This window comes from Bufo gargarizans, chromosome 4 (genome assembly GCF_014858855.1).
Source record: "Bufo gargarizans isolate SCDJY-AF-19 chromosome 4, ASM1485885v1, whole genome shotgun sequence".
Taxonomy (NCBI): Eukaryota; Metazoa; Chordata; class Amphibia; order Anura; family Bufonidae; genus Bufo; species Bufo gargarizans.
In genome coordinates this window covers 212,103,332-212,121,831 of record NC_058083.1, presented here as the reverse complement: position 1 = coordinate 212,121,831, position 18,500 = coordinate 212,103,332, and the positions used below count along the sequence as shown (strand labels likewise).

Sequence of the window (18,500 nt, the reverse complement as noted above, 5' to 3'; positions counted from 1 at the left end):
TTCTGGCGGCTACTGGGACCTGAGGTAGTTGGTACACTAGGACGTGTGGATGTGGCAGAACGGCCACGTCCTCTCCCAGCACCAGAGGGTCCACTAACACCACCACGACCATGTCCACGTCCGCGTCCCTTACTAGATGTTTTTCTCATTGTTATGGTTCACCACAACAACAAATATATTATTTGGCCCAATGTATTGTATTCAAATTCAGCGGGATATAAATTTGAGGCCTAGTATTTAGGCGCTGGGTGACCGGTATGGATTTAGTGACAGAATTAGACTTGGAAATGCACAGAAGCGTGTGTGTGAAGTTATTCTGAATGACCCTATGTGCACCTTCAATATGATCTACCCTTTTAGGGATAGATTTCAAATAGCTCTGATATAGCAGAAACGACTAAATTATGAAATTGCTAAATTGGGAATTGTATTTCAACCCAGAACAAAAAATGTGCTTTGACGGACACTAAATAACTTTCCCAGCCACAACAGGACAGCGGTAACGAGAGATTTAGCGGGATATAAATTTGAGGCCTAGTATTTAGGCGCTGGGTGACAGGTATGGGTTTAGTGACAGAATTAGATTTGGAAATGCACAGTAGCGGGTGTGTGAAGTTATTCTGAATGACCCTATGTGCACCTTGAATATTATATACCCTTTTAGGGATAGATTTCAAATAGCTCTGATATAGCAGAAACCACTAAATTATGAAATTGCTAAATTGGGAATTGTATTTCAACCCAGAACAAGAAATGTGCTTGAACGGACACTAAATAACTCGCCCAGCTACAGCACTAGGGACAGATTTAGCGGGATATAAATTTGAGGCCTAGTATTTAGGCGCTGGGTGACAGGTATGGGTTTAGTGCCAGAATTAGACTTGGAAATACACAGTAGCGGGTGTGTGTGAAGTTATTCTGAATGACCCAATGTGCACCTTGAATATTATATACCCTTTTAGGGATAGATTTCAAATAGCTCTGATATAGCAGAAACCACTAAATTATGAAATTGCTAAATTGGGAATTGTATTTCAACCCAGAACAAGAAATGTGCTTGAACGGACACTAAATAACTCGCCCAGCTACAGCACTAAGGACAGATTTAGCGGGATATAAATTTGAGGCCTAGTATTTAGGCGCTGGGTGACAGGTATGGGTTTAGTGCCAGAATTAGACTTGGAAATACACAGTAGCGGGTGTGTGTGAAGTTATTCTGAATGACCCAATGTGCACCTTGAATATTATATACCCTTTTAGGGATAGATTTCAAATAGCTCTGATATAGCAGAAACCACTAAATTATGAAATTGCTAAATTGGGAATTGTATTTCAACCCAGAACAAGAAATGTGCTTGAACGGACACTAAATAACTCGCCCAGCTACAGCACTAGGGACAGATTTAGCTGGATATAAATTTGAGGCCTAGTATTTAGGCGCTGGGTGACAGGTATGGGTTTAGTGCCAGAATTAGACTTGGAAATACACAGTAGCGGGTGTGTGTGAAGTTATTCTGAATGACCCAATGTGCACCTTGAATATTATATACCCTTTTAGGGATAGATTTCAAATAGCTCTGATATAGCAGAAACCACTAAATTATGAAATTGCTAAATTGGGAATTGTATTTCAACCCAGAACAAGAAATGTGCTTGAACGGACACTAAATAACTCGCCCAGCTACAGCACTAGGGACAGATTTAGCGGGATATAAATTTGAGGCCTAGTATTTAGGTGCTGGGTGACAGGTATGGGTTTAGTGCCAGAATTAGACTTGGAAATACACAGTAGCGGGTGTGTGTGAAGTTATTCTGAATGACCCAATGTGCACCTTGAATATTATATACCCTTTTAGGGATAGATTTCAAATAGCTCTGATATAGCAGAAACCACTAAATTATGAAATTGCTAAATTGGGAATTGTATTTCAACCCAGAACAAGAAATGTGCTTGAACGGACACTAAATAACTCGCCCAGCTACAGCACTAGGGACAGATTTAGCGGGATATAAATTTGAGGCCTAGTATTTAGGCGCTGGGTGACAGGTATGGGTTTAGTGCCAGAATTAGACTTGGAAATACACAGTAGCGGGTGTGTGTGAAGTTATTCTGAATGACCCAATGTGCACCTTGAATATTATATACCCTTTTAGGGATAGATTTCAAATAGCTCTGATATAGCAGAAACCACTAAATTATGAAATTGCTAAATTGGGAATTGTATTTCAACCCAGAACAAGAAATGTGCTTGAACGGACACTAAATAACTCGCCCAGCTACAGCACTAAGGACAGATTTAGCGGGATATAAATTTGAGGCCTAGTATTTAGGCGCTGGGTGACAGGTATGGGTTTAGTGCCAGAATTAGACTTGGAAATACACAGTAGCGGGTGTGTGTGAAGTTATTCTGAATGACCCAATGTGCACCTTGAATATTATATACCCTTTTAGGGATAGATTTCAAATAGCTCTGCTATAGCAGAAACCACTAAATTATGAAATTGCTAAATTGGGAATTGTATTTCAACCCAGAACAAGAAATGTGCTTGAACGGACACTAAATAACTCGCCCAGCTACAGCACTAGGGACAGATTTAGCTGGATATAAATTTGAGGCCTAGTATTTAGGCGCTGGGTGACAGGTATGGGTTTAGTGCCAGAATTAGACTTGGAAATACACAGTAGCGGGTGTGTGTGAAGTTATTCTGAATGACCCAATGTGCACCTTGAATATTATATACCCTTTTAGGGATAGATTTCAAATAGCTCTGATATAGCAGAAACCACTAAATTATGAAATTGCTAAATTGGGAATTGTATTTCAACCCAGAACAAGAAATGTGCTTGAACGGACACTAAATAACTCGCCCAGCTACAGCACTAAGGACAGATTTAGCGGGATATAAATTTGAGGCCTAGTATTTAGGCGCTGGGTGACCGGTATGGATTTAGTGACAGAATTAGACTGGGATATGGCCAAAAAATAAACAGACTATTGCTGGTTAAATGCACTTGGTGTGACAGCTTCACCCTGATGTAGGCTTTAGCCAAAAAACAACCACACCATTGAGGGTTAAATGCACTTGGTGACAGGCGCAGCTTGCCCCTGATTTAGTATATGGCCAAAAAATGAACAGACTATTGCTGGTTAAATGCACTTGGTGTGACAGCTTCACCCTGATGTAGGCTTTAGCCAAAAAACAACCACACCATTGAGGGTTAAATGCACTTGGTGACAGGCGCAGCTTGCCCCTGATTTTGTATATGGCCAAAAAATGAACAGACTATTGCTGGTTAAATGCACTTGGTGTGACAGCTTCACCCTGATGTAGGCTTTAGCCAAAAAACAACCACACCATTGAGGGTTAAATGCACTTGGTCGCAGCTTGTGCTGGCGCACCACAAGACACAAAATGGCCGCCGATCACCCCAGAAAAATGTGACTGACAAACGGTCTGGGCAGCCTAAAAACAGTGAGCAATTGAGGATCAGCAGCTCAATGATCCACAGCTGCAGATCGATCAGTTAATCAAGTCCTTTGGAGGAGTTAATCTGCCTAATCTCGCCCTACTGTCGCAGCCGCAACCTCTCCCTACGCTAATCAGAGCAGAGTGACGGGCGGCGCTATGTGACTCCAGCTTAAATAGAGGCTGGGTCACATGGTGCTCTGGCCAATCACAGCCATGCCAATAGTAGGCATGGCTGTGATGGCCTCTTGGGGCAAGTAGTATGACGCTTGTTGATTGGCTGCTTTGCAGCCTTTCAAAAAGCACCAAGAAAGCGTCACAAAAGCGCGAAGAAAGCGACGAACACCGAACCCGAACCCGGACTTTTACGAAAATGTCCGGGTTCGGGTCCGTGTCACGGACACCCCAAAATTCGGTACGAACCCGAACTATACAGTTCGAGTTCGCTCATCCCTACTCATAAGATGTTCTATTGGATTTAGGTCTGGAGACTGGCTAGGCCACTCCAGAACCTTAATATGCTTCTTACAGAGCCACTCCTTGGTTATCCTGGCTGTGTGCTTCAGGACGTTGTCATGTTGGAAGACCCAGCCACAACCCATCTTCAATGCTCTGACTGAGGGAAGAAGGTTGTTGCTCAAAATCTCATAATAAATGGCCCCATTCATCCTCTCCTTAATACAGTGCAGACGTCCTGTCCCCTTCTCAGAAAAGCACCCCCAAAGCATGATGCTACCACCCCCATGCTACACAGTAGGGATGGTCTTCTTGGGATGCAACTCATCCTTCTTTTTCCTCCAAAGACCAAGACGAGTGAAGTTTAAACCAGAAAGTTCTACTTTGGTCTAATCTGACCATATGACTTTCTCCCATGCCTCTTCTGGATCATCTAGATGGTCATTGGCAAACTTCAGACGGGCCTGGACATGTGATGACTTTAGCAGGGGAACCTTCCGTGCAATGTATGATTTGAAACCATGACGGCGTAGTGTTCTATCGACAGTGACATTTGAAACTATGGTCCCAGCTCTCTTCATGTCATTGACCAGCTCCTCCCTTGTAGTTCTGCGCTGATTCCTTACCTTTCTTATCATCAGTGATACCCCACGAGGTGATATCCTGCATGGAGCCCCAGTCCGAGGGAGACTGACAGTCGTCTTTAGCCTTTTCCATTTTCTAACACTTGCTCCAACAGTTGATCTATTTTCACCAAGCTGCTTGGCAATTGCCCCGTAGCCAGCCTTGTGGAGGTCCACAATTTTGTCTCAGGTGTCTTTTGACAGCTTTTTGGTCTTGCCCATGGTAGTAGATGGGGTCTAACGGACAGTAGGGTGGACAAGTGTCTTTAAAGAGCTCAGACAGGTGCTACTAAGTTAGATTAATGAGTGAAGTAGAGGTGGACTTTTTAAAGGCACAGTAACAGGTCTTTGAGAGCCAGAATTCTTGCTATTTCTCAGGTGTTCAAATACTTTTCAGCAGTGTAAGACAAAGAAATTCTTTAGAAATCATACAATGTGATTTCCAATTTTTTTTTTGTAAATTCTGTCTGTGAGTGGGAATGCACCTACATTGTGATTTTCAGACGCCTCCATGATTTCTAAGTGTGAGAACTTGCACAATTGCAGGGTGTTCAAATACTTCTGTTCCTCACTGTACATATGCTAATTAATAAATCAATAAATGTGTGTAAGAAAGTAGAAATTACCCCTTCGGGAAGGGGTTATGTTTAGGTTAGTATTGTGAAGTTTTAATTGTTTTTAGCTAACATGTTGTGCAAAGCTGAATTTTGTCAGGCTTCGTGGTAACGAATACATTTTTATTGAAATGGTAGTTGAAAATTAAATAAAATTATACTCACCTCATCCACTTGCTCGTGGAGAGGTCATCTGCTCCTGTCTTGATTAAACAAAACCCGTCAAAGGACCTGCAGTGAGTGTGATGACCTCACTACATGTGACGTCATCAGTGAGCGGTGAGATAAGTATAATTTTTTTTAACCCCTGAACAGCTTAATGTGAGTCACAGATGCCGCGATCAGATTTAAACGTGGCATCTGAGGGATTAAATAACAGTGGGCAGCGCGATCGCTGTTGCAAGTCATTGCCTCCGCTCCTTACAATGGAAAGCAATTTGTGTAAAAGTAATTTGTAACAAAATTTTTTGTTGAAGTTAGGCAAAGCAGCCGAATCGAATTTTATAAAACTTTGCTCATCTCTACTTAACTAATTTGGATGTTTTTGTTATGTTTGTTAATTTAATTTTTTGGCCTATACACAGTGATGGAGATTTATCTCCCTTGTGCCTGAAAAGTGGAGTTAAAAAGTTGCAAACTACATATGTGTCACATTTCTCTTTTTATTTATTTTTATTTTATGCTGCCCTCACCACTTTCCCTAAAGGGGGCATGGTAGTGATGGAAATGGGCACGGCGAGCTTCCCTGACAAATTTATCTTCATATACACCAGTTTTCTGGTGCTAATACAGCCAAAAATCTAAGGTAGCTCTGAAATGTCGTAGATTTCTGTGAAGGCCCCTTAAACATGAACAATACGGATTGTGTCAGGATGCGTTCAGTGAAACTTGCACCATTCTGCAAGCAAGTTCAGTCAGTTTAGTCTCTGATTGCGTTCAGTTTTTTCTGTGCGGGTGCAAGTGCGTGAAAAAAAAAATATGAAGGTTTACAAACAACACCTCACCCAGCAACCATCAGTGAAAAATGCATTCCACCCGGACTGGGTCAGGGCTGCATGAAAAACACCAAATATAGAAAATGCTGCTATTCTCACGCAACGCAGAAATGATGCGTAAAAAAAAAAAAAAGGCTCATGTACACAGACCCATTGAAATGAATGGGTCAGGATTCAGTGCATTGCATCCAAGTGAAACATTTACTCATGTGAAAGGGGCCAAAGGCGCACAGACTGAAGAAGAATTTTTCCATAGTCTCACTGCTCTTACTGTAAAGAATCCTCTTCTATGTTTATGTACAAACCTTCTTTCTTCCAGATGCAGAGGACGTCCCCTCGTCACAGTCACAGTCCTGGGGATAAATAGATGATGGGAGAGATCTCTGTACTAACCCCTGATATATTTATACATATTAATTAGATCTTCCCTCAGTCGTCTTTTTTCTAAAGTGAATAACCCTAATGTTGATAATCTTTCAGGGTACTGTAGTTGCCCCATTCCAGTTATTACTTTAGTTGCCCTCCTCTGGACCCTCTCCAGCTCTGCTATGTCTGCCTTGTTCACAGGAGACCAGAACTGTACACAGTACTCCATGTGTGGTCTGACCAGTGATTTGTAAAGTGGTAGGACTATGTTCTCATCACGGGCATCTATGCCCCTTTTGATGCAACCCATTATCTTATTAGCCTTGGCAGCAGCAACCTGACACTGGTTTTAACTGCTTAGTTTGCTGTTTATTAAAATTCCTTTTCCATGTCAGTGTTAGGCCTCATGCACACGACCGTTGTGTGCATCCGTGGCCGTTGTGCCGTTTTCCGTTTTTTCGGAAAATGCACCGTTTTGCAGCCGAGACCGTGATCCGTGCATCCTGTCCGTCAAAAAAATAGGACCTGTCCTATTTTTTTGACGGACAACGGTTCAAGGACCCATTCAAGTCAATGGGTCCGTGAAAGAACACGGATGCACACAAGATTGGCATCCGTGTCCGTGATCCGTGGCCGTAGGTTACTTTCATACAGACGGATCTGAAGATCCGTCTGCATAAAAGCTTTTTCATAGCTGAGTTTTCACTTCGTGAAAACTCAGATCCGACAGTATATTCTAACACAGAGGCGTTCCCATGGTGATGGGGACGCTTCTGGTTAGAATATACAATGAACTGTGTACATGACTGCCCCCTGCTGCCTGGCAGCACCCGATCTCTTACAGGGGGCCGTGATCTGTACAATTAACCCCTCAGGTGCTGCACCTGAAGGGGTTAATTGTGCTATCATAGCCCCCTGTAAGAGATCCGGGGCTGCCAGGCAGCAGGGGGCAGACCCCCCTCCCTCCCCAGTTTAAATTTCATTGGTGGCCAGTGCGCCCCCCCTCCCTCCCTCTATTGTAATGATAACATTGGTGGCACAGTGTGCGCCCCCCCCCGCCCCCCCCCCTCCTCCCTCTATTCTTTTAATACATTGGTGGCAGTGTGCGGCCCCCCCTTCCTCCCTCTATTCTTTTAATACATGGGTGGCAGTGTGTGCCCCCCCCTTCCTCCCTCTATTCTTATAATACATTGGTGGCAGTGTGCGGCCTCCCCTCTCCCCCCCCCCAGATCATTGGTGGCAGCGGAGTTCCGATCGGAGTCCCAGTTTAATCGCTGGGGCTCCGATCGGTAACCATGGCAATGAGGATGCTACTGCAGTCCTGGTTGCCATGGTTACTTAGCCTTAGCAATAGTAGAAGATTCATACTCACCTGCTGGCTGCTGCGATGTCTGCGTCCGGCCGGGAGCTCCTCCTACTGGTAAGTGACAGCAATGCGCCGCACAGACCTGTCACTTACCAGTAGGAGGAGCTCCCGGCCGGACACAGAGATCGCAGCAGCCAGCAGCCAGGTAAGTATGATGCTTCTACTCCGCTGCCACCAATGATCCAATGATCGGGGGGGGGGCGGGGGCGCACACTGCCACCAATGCTATTACAATAGAGGGAGAGAGGGGGGCGGCGGGGGCGCACACTGCCACCAATGCTATTACAATAGAGGGAGGGAGGGGGGGCGGGGGAGCACACTGCCACCAATGCTATTACAATAGAGGGAGGGGGGGCGGGGGCGCACACTGCCACCAATGCTATTACAATAGAGGGGGGGGGGGCGGGGGCGCACACTGCCACCAATGCTATTACAATAAAGGGAGGGGGGGCGGGGGCGCACACTGCCACCAATGCTATTACAATAGAGGGAGGGAGGGGGGGGCGGGGGTGCACACTGCCACCAATGCTATTACAATAGAGGGAGGGGGGGGCGGGGGCGCACACTGCCACCAATGCTATTACAATAGAGGGGGGCGGGGGGGGGGGGCGCACACTGGCCACCAATGAGTTAACTACAGGGGAGGGAGGGGGGGCCCACTGGCCACCAATGAGTTAAAAATGGGGGGGGGGGGGGTCTGCCCCCTGCTGCCTGGCAGCACCTGCCAGGCAGCAGGGGGCAGTCATGTACACAGTTTTTTTGTATATTCTAACCTGAAGCGTCCCCATCACCATGGGAACGCCTCTGTGTTAGAATATACTGTCGGATCTGAGTTTCACGATGTAGCTCATATCCGACAGTATATTCTAACATAGAGGAGTTCCCATGGTGATTGGGACGCTTCAAGTTAAAATATACCATCAGATTGGAGAAAACTCCAATCCGATGGTATAAAAGAACTCCAGACTTTACATTGAAAGTCAATGGGGACGAATCCGTTTGAAATGGCACCATATTGTGTCAACGTCAAACGGATCCGTCCCCATTGACTTGCATTGTAATTCAGGACGGATCCGTTTGGCTCCGCACGGCCAGGCGGACACCAAAACGACTTTTTTTTCATGTCCGTGGATCCTCCAAAAATCAAGGAAGACCCACGGACGTAAAAACGGTCACGGATCAGAGACCTACGGACCCCGTTTTTGCGGACCGTGAAAAAAAACTGTCGTGTGCATGAGGCCTTACTCAGTGTTTTACCATTTAGAATATATGGGTGACTTGCATTATTTCTTCCCATGTGCATAACCTTACATTTGTCAGTGTTAAACCTCATCTGCCACTTATCTGCCCAAGCCTCTAATCTATCCAGATCCACAGTTTAGTGTCATCTACAAAAATGTATATTTTACTGTGCAAGCCTTCTACAAGATCATTAATAAATATATTGAAGAGAATAGGGCCCAATACTGACCCCTGAGGTACTCTGCTAGTGACAGTGACCCAATCTGAGTGTGTACCATTAATAACCACCCTCTGTTTTGTATCATTGAGCCAGTTACTTTCCAACATACAGATGTTTTCTCCCAGTCCGAGCATTCTCATTTTATATACTAACCTTTTATGTGGTACAGTGTCAAATGCTTTGGAGAAGTCCAGATATACGACATCCATTGATTCGCCGCTGTCAATTCTAGAATTTACCTCCTCATAGAAACTGATTAAATTAGTTTGAAATGACCGATCCCTCATGAAGCCATGCTGATACAATGTTATTTGCTTGTTTTAATTGAGATCCTCCAAGATAGTATCTCTTAGAAAACCTTCAAACAGTTTACCCACAACAGATGTTAAACTTACCGACCTATAGTTTCCGGGGTCTGTTTTTGCACCCTTTTTTAATATTGGCACCACATTTGCTATGCGCCAATCCTGTGGAACACTCCCTGTCAGCATAGAGTCTGTAAATATCAATAAGGGTCTGGCTATGACATTACTTAATTCTCTTAGGATATGCCATCTGGCCCTGGCAACTCCCCCCTTATCACTCTGTAGAGGGCCAACACCTTCAGATTTATGCTTTTTACCATTTATATAATTGAAGAACATTTTAGGGTTAGTTTTGCTCTCTTTGGCAATTAATCTCTCGGTCTCTAGTTTGGCGGCTTTTTTTTTTTTTTTTACATATTCTATTTTTTTCCTTATGGTTTTTCAGTGCTTCCTCGCTACCCTCCTGTTTTAGTGATTTAAATGCTTTCTTTTTGTCATTTATCGCCTTCTTTACAGTTCCATTTATCCACATTGATTTCTTCTTGTTCCTTAACCTTTTATTCCCATAAAGTATGTACCTCTCACAATTAGATTTTAGTATGCTTTTTTTTTGTGGCAGTATTTTTTTTTATTTTTGAGGACTTTGTCCCAGTTAGTTAGCCCTCTCTTAGTTGGCTAAAGTTAGCTTTTTTGAAGTTTGGTATTTTTGTTCCTCCCTGTAGATAATTGGAAGGTTATTACTTTATGGTCACTATTTCCCAGGTGTCCCCTAACCTGCACCAGGGGCGTAGCGTGGGGGGGGCCGGAGGGGCCGTTGCCCCGGGCGCCAAATTGCAGGGGGCGCCAGGCATCCGAAATTTCAATGAGGGCTACGGGAGCCTATGGCTCCCGTCCCCTCCATTATGCCCCATAGGCTTCAGGCCTAGTCCTGAAGCCTATAAGGCAGTAGAGGCGAGCGACGCAGGACTCGGTCACGATAACCTCACTGTGACCTCCTGCGTCGGGTCTCGCGAGATGACGCGATGACGCGGCGCAGGAAGGCACAGTGAGGCGTTCGTGACCGCCTGCGGCGGGAACAAGCGGGGATGGAGATAGTAGGTAAGTATTTTTTTTTTATGTTAACTTACCTAATTGCAGAGGCTCTGGCGGCAGTATGGGGGGTGGGAGAGGAGAGGAGAGGACTGGAGCAGAAAGGCTTCAGTGGCATGATTGGCACAGCAATAAGAGGGGCGATTATATTAGCAAAGAGGGGGGCCAGTACATTAATAACAGAGGGGCCATTACATTAATAACAAAGAGGGGGACATTATATTAGCAAAGAGGGGGGCCAGTACATTAATAATAAAAAAGGGGGCCATTATATTAATAATAAAGAGGGGGGCCAGTACATTATTAATAAAAAGGGGGCCATTATATTAATAATAAAGAGGGGGCCATTACATTATTATTATTAATGTAATGACCCCCTCTTCATTATTAATGTAATGACCCCCTCTTTATTATTAATGTAATGACCCCCTCTTCATTATTAATGTAATGCCCCCTCTTCATTATTAATGTATTGGCCCCCTCTTTATTATTAATGTAATGACCCCCTCTTTATTATTAATGTAATGACCCCCTCTTTATTATTAATGTAATGACCCCCTCTTCATTATTAATGTAATGACCCCCTCTTTATTATTAATGTAATGACCCCCTCTTTATTATTAATGTAATGACCCCCTCTTTATTATTAATGTAATGGCCCCCTCTTCATTATTAATGTAATGCCCCCTCTTTATTATTAATGTATTGGCCCCCTCTTTATTATTAATTTAATGACCCCCTCTTCATTATTAATGTAATGACCCCCTCTTTATTATTAATGTATTGGCCCCCTCTTTATTATTAATATAATGACCCCCTCTTCATTATTAATGTAATGACCCCCTCTTTATTATTAATGTAATGGCCCCTCTTTATTATTAATGTATTGGCCCCCTCTTTATTATTAATATAATGACCCCCTCTTTATTATTAATATAATGACCCCCTCTTCATTATTAATGTAATGACCCCCTCTTCATTATTAATGTAATGACCCCCTCTTTATTATTAATGTAATGGCCCCCTCTTTATTATTAATGTACTGCCCCCTCCTTATTATTAATGTAATGGCCCCTCTTTATTATTAATGTACTGCCCCCTCTTTATTATTAATGTAATGGCCCCTCTTTATTATTAATGTAATGGCCCCTCTTTATTATTAATGTACTGCCCCCTCTTTATTATTAATATAATGGCCCCTCTTTATTATTAATGTAATGGCCCCTCTTTATTATTAATGTAATGGCCCCTCTTTATTATTAATGTAATGGCCCCCTCTTCATTATTAATATAATGACCCCATCTTTGTTATGAATGTAATGACCCCCTCTTTGTTATGAATGTAATGACCCCCTCTTTATTATTAATGTAATGACCCCCTCTTTATTATTAATGTAATGACCCCCTCTTTGCTAATATAATGGCCCCCTCTTTGTTATTAAAGAGGGGGCCAGTACATTAATAATAAAGAGGGGGCCATTATAATATACAGGGGGAATGAAAGCTATCTGTCTGGCTCTAGCTCAGTATTGGGGGGCAGCAGGATGACAGTGTTGAAGGAAGGAGAGCATGATAGTAAAGTGAGGAACCTAAATTTTTTTCGGTGAAACTCTGCAGAGACGAGAAGCGGCTGAAAGAAGTTATCATGGTGGTCTTATCTCTGAATGAAGACGTCGAGGAGAGTCTACATCACAGGAGACGTCACTGGATGTAACAGGTATGGGGCGGTATTCTACTGTAATAATAATGTCCATCCACATATCTGTTTCATGGTAGGGTTGGGGGAGAAGATTGAGAATTTGGCCCATACTGCCGCATTCTGGCCCCAGACTTCAGGTCACACTGTACGTGTTCAGAATTCTGGGGCCTCACACCCATCTACTACATTATCTGTACTCAGAGAGTTATCTCTGTGTTATCTGAGGTGTAACATAGGACTGCTAGTGATCTACTACAGTATCTGTTAAAAGTGGCGTGCCTGGGGTAGGCGCGGGGGGGGGGGGGGGCGCAATTTTTGGCTTGCCCCGGGTGCTGGCAACCCACGCTACGCCACTGACCTGCACATCTGTTGTTCTGTCAGGTCTATTGGTTAATACTAAGTCCAGTATGGCCGTCCCTCTAGTAAGGTCCTGAACCAGTTGGGAAAGGTAATTCTTTGGTTATTGCCAAGAACCTGTTTCATTTATGAGATGTACAGCTTTCAGTTTCCCAGTCTATATCTGTCCCCCATAATAACCACCTCATTATGATTTGCCACCTTGTCTATCTCGTTTAGTATTAGATTTTCTGTGGACTCTGGTATATTAGGTGGTTTATAATAAACTCCTATTAGTAATTTATTATTATTTTTGCCTCCATGTATTTCTACCCACAGTGACTCCTCATGTTCATGTCCCACACTTATATCTTCTCGGACTGTGGGCTTTAGACAGGACTTTACACAAAAGGTAGACTCTTCCCCTTCTCTGGTATTGACAATCCTTTGTAAACAGACTGTAACCCTGTACATTAACTGCCCAGTCATAGCTAGCATCCAGCCATGTCCCAGTTTTTCCCACTATGTCATAGTTCTCCTCACACATCACTAATTCCAGTTCACCAGTTTTATTAGTCAGGCTTATGGCATTAGTATACATACAATTGAGAGGTTTATGTATATTTTCTTACCCTACACCTTTCTTTCTGAACTGTTCTAATCCCTCCTTCCATTCCTCCCCCAGTCACACTACCTTGCCCCAGGTCTCTATCTGCACTATCTTCCCATCCTATAACGTAATTACCCTCACCCCAGTCCCTAGTATAAACACTCCTCCAACCTTCTAGCCATCTTTCCACCCCAACACAGCTGCCCCTTCCCCATTGAGGTGCAGCCCATCCCTACGATAGAGCCTGTAGCTGACAGAGAAGTCGGCCCAGTTCTCCAGGAACCCAAACCCCTCCTTTCTACACCAGTTATTGAGCCACTTGTTAACCTCCCTAATCTCCCACTGCCTTTCTTGTGTGGGTCATTGTACAGGCAGTATTGTGGAAAACACTACGTTTGAGGTCCTTGCCCTAAGCTTTTAACCTAAATCCCTAAAATCATTTTTAAGGACTCTCCACCTTCCTATAACTTTGTCATTGGTTCCGATATGGACCATGACTGCTGGGTCTAGCTCCTCCCAATAATCTGTCAACCTTATCTGCGATGTGTCGAACTCTAGTGCCAGGAAGAGAACACACTGTTCGGCGATCACAGTTTTTGTGACAGATTGCCCTTTCTGTACCCCTAATAATAGAGTCTCCCACTACCAGCACCTGTCTGGCCTGCCCTGCTCTCCTGGTCCCCTGCTTACTGGAGCTGACATTCCCCTGACTGGCAGAGGAAGTGTCCGGCTGCAGCAGTGCTGTCCATGCAAACTTGTTGGGGTGTGTCAGATCAGGGCTAGCCTCCCTGGTACTCTTCCCTCTACCCTGCTTCTAACTGTTACCCAGCTAGCTACCTCACTTTCCTCAGCCTCCTAGCTTCCACCCTCCCCCTCAACTACCCCATAGCGTGCTTGCTCAGTGAGCAGCAAACTCTTTTCCAAATTGTAAACGCCTCTCAGTGTTGAAATTCGCCCGTTTAGATACTCAATTTGTGATTCCAAACGGGTAATTTGCCCACATTTTGAACAATGATATGCACCCTCGAACGACTGTTCCAGGACTGCATGCATCTGGCAAGATGTGCACTGGACGGTGCTGTCAATTATTGAACATAAACTAATGGGGATTACACAATGAAATCGAACGATACAATATAATGCAGTATTAAGAAACTGATTTACTGAAGTCGATGAATCTGAAGTCACTTAATCTAAAGTCACACACTAATACAAACACACACTTAAATCAAACACGCGGCGCGCAAACTCACGTTATATGCCTGCTTATATAAATTGAGCTCTCAAAACCAGCCTGTTTTTGTTTCCTCTGGATTCAAAGTTAACACATTAAAATAAAATAAACTGAGGAGTGACTTTACATAGGGGAAATAGGGGCAAATGTCCACAAATGTACATACTTCATGTAACCCTGCTCCGGGGCACTGCACATGTTAGGGCCAGTGACAATTTTTTTCTAGTCTCAGACAGCATTATGTCAAATGCTTCTATTTTGAGATCTTACTTTACTTTTTATGCCCCTGGAGTATGATTGCAACAATTTTTGTGGCATTGTTAGGGTACTTTCCGTTTTTCTTTTCCGGCATTGAGTTCCGTCACAGGGGCTCTATACCGGTAAACTACTGATCAGTTTTATCCCCATGCATTCTGAATGGAGAGTAATCCGTTCAGGATGCATCAGGATGTCTTCAGTTCAGTCGTTTTGACTGATCAGGCAAAAGAGAAAACCGCAGCATGCTACGGTTTTCTCTCTGGTGAAAAAAACTGAAGATATGCCTGAACGCCGGATCCGGCATTTTTTACCATAGGGATGTATTAGCGCTGGATCCGGCGTTCAGAATACCGGAATGCAGGATCCGTCGTTCCGTTATGCGCATGCGCAGACTGAAAAACAAGGTGAAAAAATAAATGCTGGATCCGTTTTGCCGGATGACACCGGAACGACGGATCCGGCATTTCAATGCATTTTTTTCGACTGATCAGGCATTTTTAAGACTGATCAGGATCCTAATGCCATCAGTTAGCATACATTTTGCCTGATCCGGCAGGCAGTTCCGGCGACGGAACTGCTTGCCGAATCTCTCTGCTGCAAGTGTGAAAGTAGCCTTAATCATGCCCACTTTCCAACTCACCTTTTTATAGTGAAGTGAGTGGTATAAAAATGCAAAATGTTGAAAATACGGTAAGCCCAGAAAGATGCAGAGCTGTATGTTGGGACTTCATGACACCATAATTCTGGGGCGTAGGGCTTCATACATTCTCCTATATGTCTATGAAAGTTGTGTGTGTATTAAAGCAATATACTGTTTACTGAATACCTAGTTTATTATTCTGCATATTAATAGGATATTCTGGATTACAAAGTAATGTTTCCACATAGAGATCTTGAAATTATGAGGACTGAACCACAACCACAAAGTTATAGATCTGATTGGTGTACATAAAATAAGAAATCCTTTTCAAAATATTTTTCCCTATCAATTAATTTTTACTCTGTTGTCTAGCAGATTTCTGGAGGCAGTGCCCATTACACCTGGATGTACTTTACCCTGGAGTCCTTTGATTGGAGCAATGGCCAGCTGCCATTCATTGGTGTTAATTGATGGAAAAGTACATGGAGATCCACTAGACATGAAGATGTTTGAAGGAACAGGCTGGGTAATACTTATTCTTAATTGTGCTATGCAATTTCAACACAGTGAATAGATTTATCAAGACTAGTGTAAATTAAAACCGGCCAAGTTGCTCATACTACCCAGATTCCACCTTCCATTTCCCAAAGGAGCTCTGAAAAAAAAAAAAAAAAAAGTGGAATATCATTGGTTGCGATGGGCAACTGATAAATCTGGTCCAATAAAGTAACATATTTCCTGTGTCTTTTTGTATGTTCAAACTTTCTCAGGAGCTTGAAGAATGCAAGACAGATGGGGAATCTAGTTCATATTCTCTTGTCACACCAAGATCACATACACTAAATGTAAGTTTTGGCAAAACTTAGAAGGAAATTATTTGGTGATGCTTGTATTGTAATGTTTAAAACTTCATTTATCCTTCCCATCAAGAGCTCCATAAAGGTTTCTGCCATTTTTGTATGGCAAGAACAGCACAGCATGCAGCAGTATTCTTGCTGTCAAAACCACAGAAGCTTCAACAGAACCCTCACAAGCGCCATTTTAAGTATGTGAGGTCCGCCAGCACTATTTCAATTCATCATACTGCACAATATATCTGGCACAGCATTATGACTTCCTTTCTAAATAGAAACTATAGCACTAAACAGAGATTAAATTACTACTTTATTTTTCCTCTTGATTATCAAATTTCTGCTGTCCAAGCTCACATATCTGTTTTATTGCGTCCTCCAGCCACAGACTCACTAAGAAAGGTCCATCTGGTACTAGCTGAGTGGCTGTTCATTGACTGCTAGACATGCCTTTACAATGCACTTAAAGACATTTTGCCAGTTAACAGACTTTTAGAGGGAGGAGCATCATTGAACAGAGAGAAGCAGATGTTCATTTCAACAAATTTGATGCCATGTATGTCATTTTGATCTAGCTGTTAGAAGGTGCTATGAGCAGTGGTTATGTGAGGATGTACACACGGCGAACAGGCTCTAGACAGGTCAGATATACCACAAGTAGAGAAGATAGTTTGAGCCACCATAAAGCACAAGCAGCTCCCACAGTTATGTTGTTCACCATTCAGACACAGGTAGCACCTTCATTAGACACCCCTGTTTATGCCCAGACCATTTCCAGGTCCTTAGCAGAAAGAAATTCAGTGTCAAGGCACCCATTATGTGTCCTGCCATGGACAGCCAGCCACCATCACCTTCATTTGCAGTGGTGTCGTACAAGGTTAGACTGCTGCAGACTGTAACTGTATCGTCTTTAGTGATGAATCCAGGTTTTGTTTGGGATCCCATTGCAGTGTCCCACTCAAGTGACCGTGGGCCCCTCAAACGTGTTTTTATCATGTATTAATGTCATGTGATATGCCTGTATTTTGTATTTTATCTCCTGTCATATTCTCCATGTCACAATGTGATTCTATATGCAAATATCCTTTACACAGGCCTAGTCAGGGTGCACTACACTTGTTTCTCCACAAGATGGAGCAGTGTCAGTGTGTGTGTGTGTATATATATATATATATATATATATATATATCTTAGCTCAGACCTAAGTTAGGCTGTGCAGAACTGTGCAGTGCAGTTCAGTTCAGTTGCTGGTTGAGGTCAATCCAAACCAGTTCAGAAGAGCTCAGGTCAATCCAAGTGAGAGTTCAGTTCAATACAGTTCTCTCATGAGCCTACAAGAAAGCAACAGCCGTGTAGCTGGATATCTCGAGGGAGGCCCCTTCCTAGCCTCTCTACTCTGTCCCTGTCAGCTCCATAGCCCAGGGTTAAGGCCTACAAGTATTCTACCTAGAGGTGAGCAATCCACTCCCATAAATCCATCTTCCAGGGTGACCAATGTCTAAACTGCATGCAGCCGAGTATTTAAGGAATTATGACGTTTATGCAAGACAAAGGATTAGCAAGATAGTCATTACCTGAGGACTTATTAGGCACCTTTGTAGTAGGTGTAGGCAATAGCTTGAAGCATCTACATCTCCAGTTTAAATCTTGAGGACAGTCAGGCCAACTGTCAGAACAACATTGGAATAGAAGTTTCAGGATTCAGAAAAACACCTTTAATCAAGGATTAGGATCAGGCCGGAGTTGTGACCAGTGTAAGACTTTCATTGTTACCAGCCTAGTCTGAGCAGTAGCTTTCTTATGTATTACTAGAGCCTGTACTTCATTGAGGATTTGCATTTCTCTTTCGCCATATGCATGGGAGATTGTGCTTAATGCAGGATTGTATCAAGAGACTGTTTTAATGCATTGGTTGTGTTGTAATCAAGAGTCATCATCAGTAAAGTGCCATTTGGAGTTCCATCCTGCTTGTCTCAGACTCAGTTCCTCTATTAACACTATAGTAAATGGTTGTACCTCCATACAAAAGGTACTGGCGTCACGACTACAAGGGACCTTGCCACTGGCACATTAATACAGACCACCAAGGGCACCTCAAACCCATATCTGTCTAGTGTCCCTTACACCA

General features: G+C 43.3%; 1 protein-coding gene across 2 annotated transcripts in view; it reads left to right on the top strand.

Annotated features, from left to right (window-relative positions):
• LOC122935810 (probable cation-transporting ATPase 13A5) overlaps positions 1-18,500 on the top strand; it is a 285,360-nt gene that overhangs the window by 102,844 nt on the left and 164,016 nt on the right. Inside the window, exons 14-15 of one of the 2 annotated variants that reach the window (XM_044291709.1) lie at positions 15,897-16,047; positions 16,292-16,366. In XM_044291709.1, the coding sequence (XP_044147644.1) occupies positions 15,897-16,047; positions 16,292-16,366 (226 nt within the window). Of the gene's footprint in view, positions 1-15,893; positions 16,048-16,291; positions 16,367-18,500 lie in introns of both variants that reach the window. The other variant, XM_044291708.1, reaches the window with a different exon arrangement.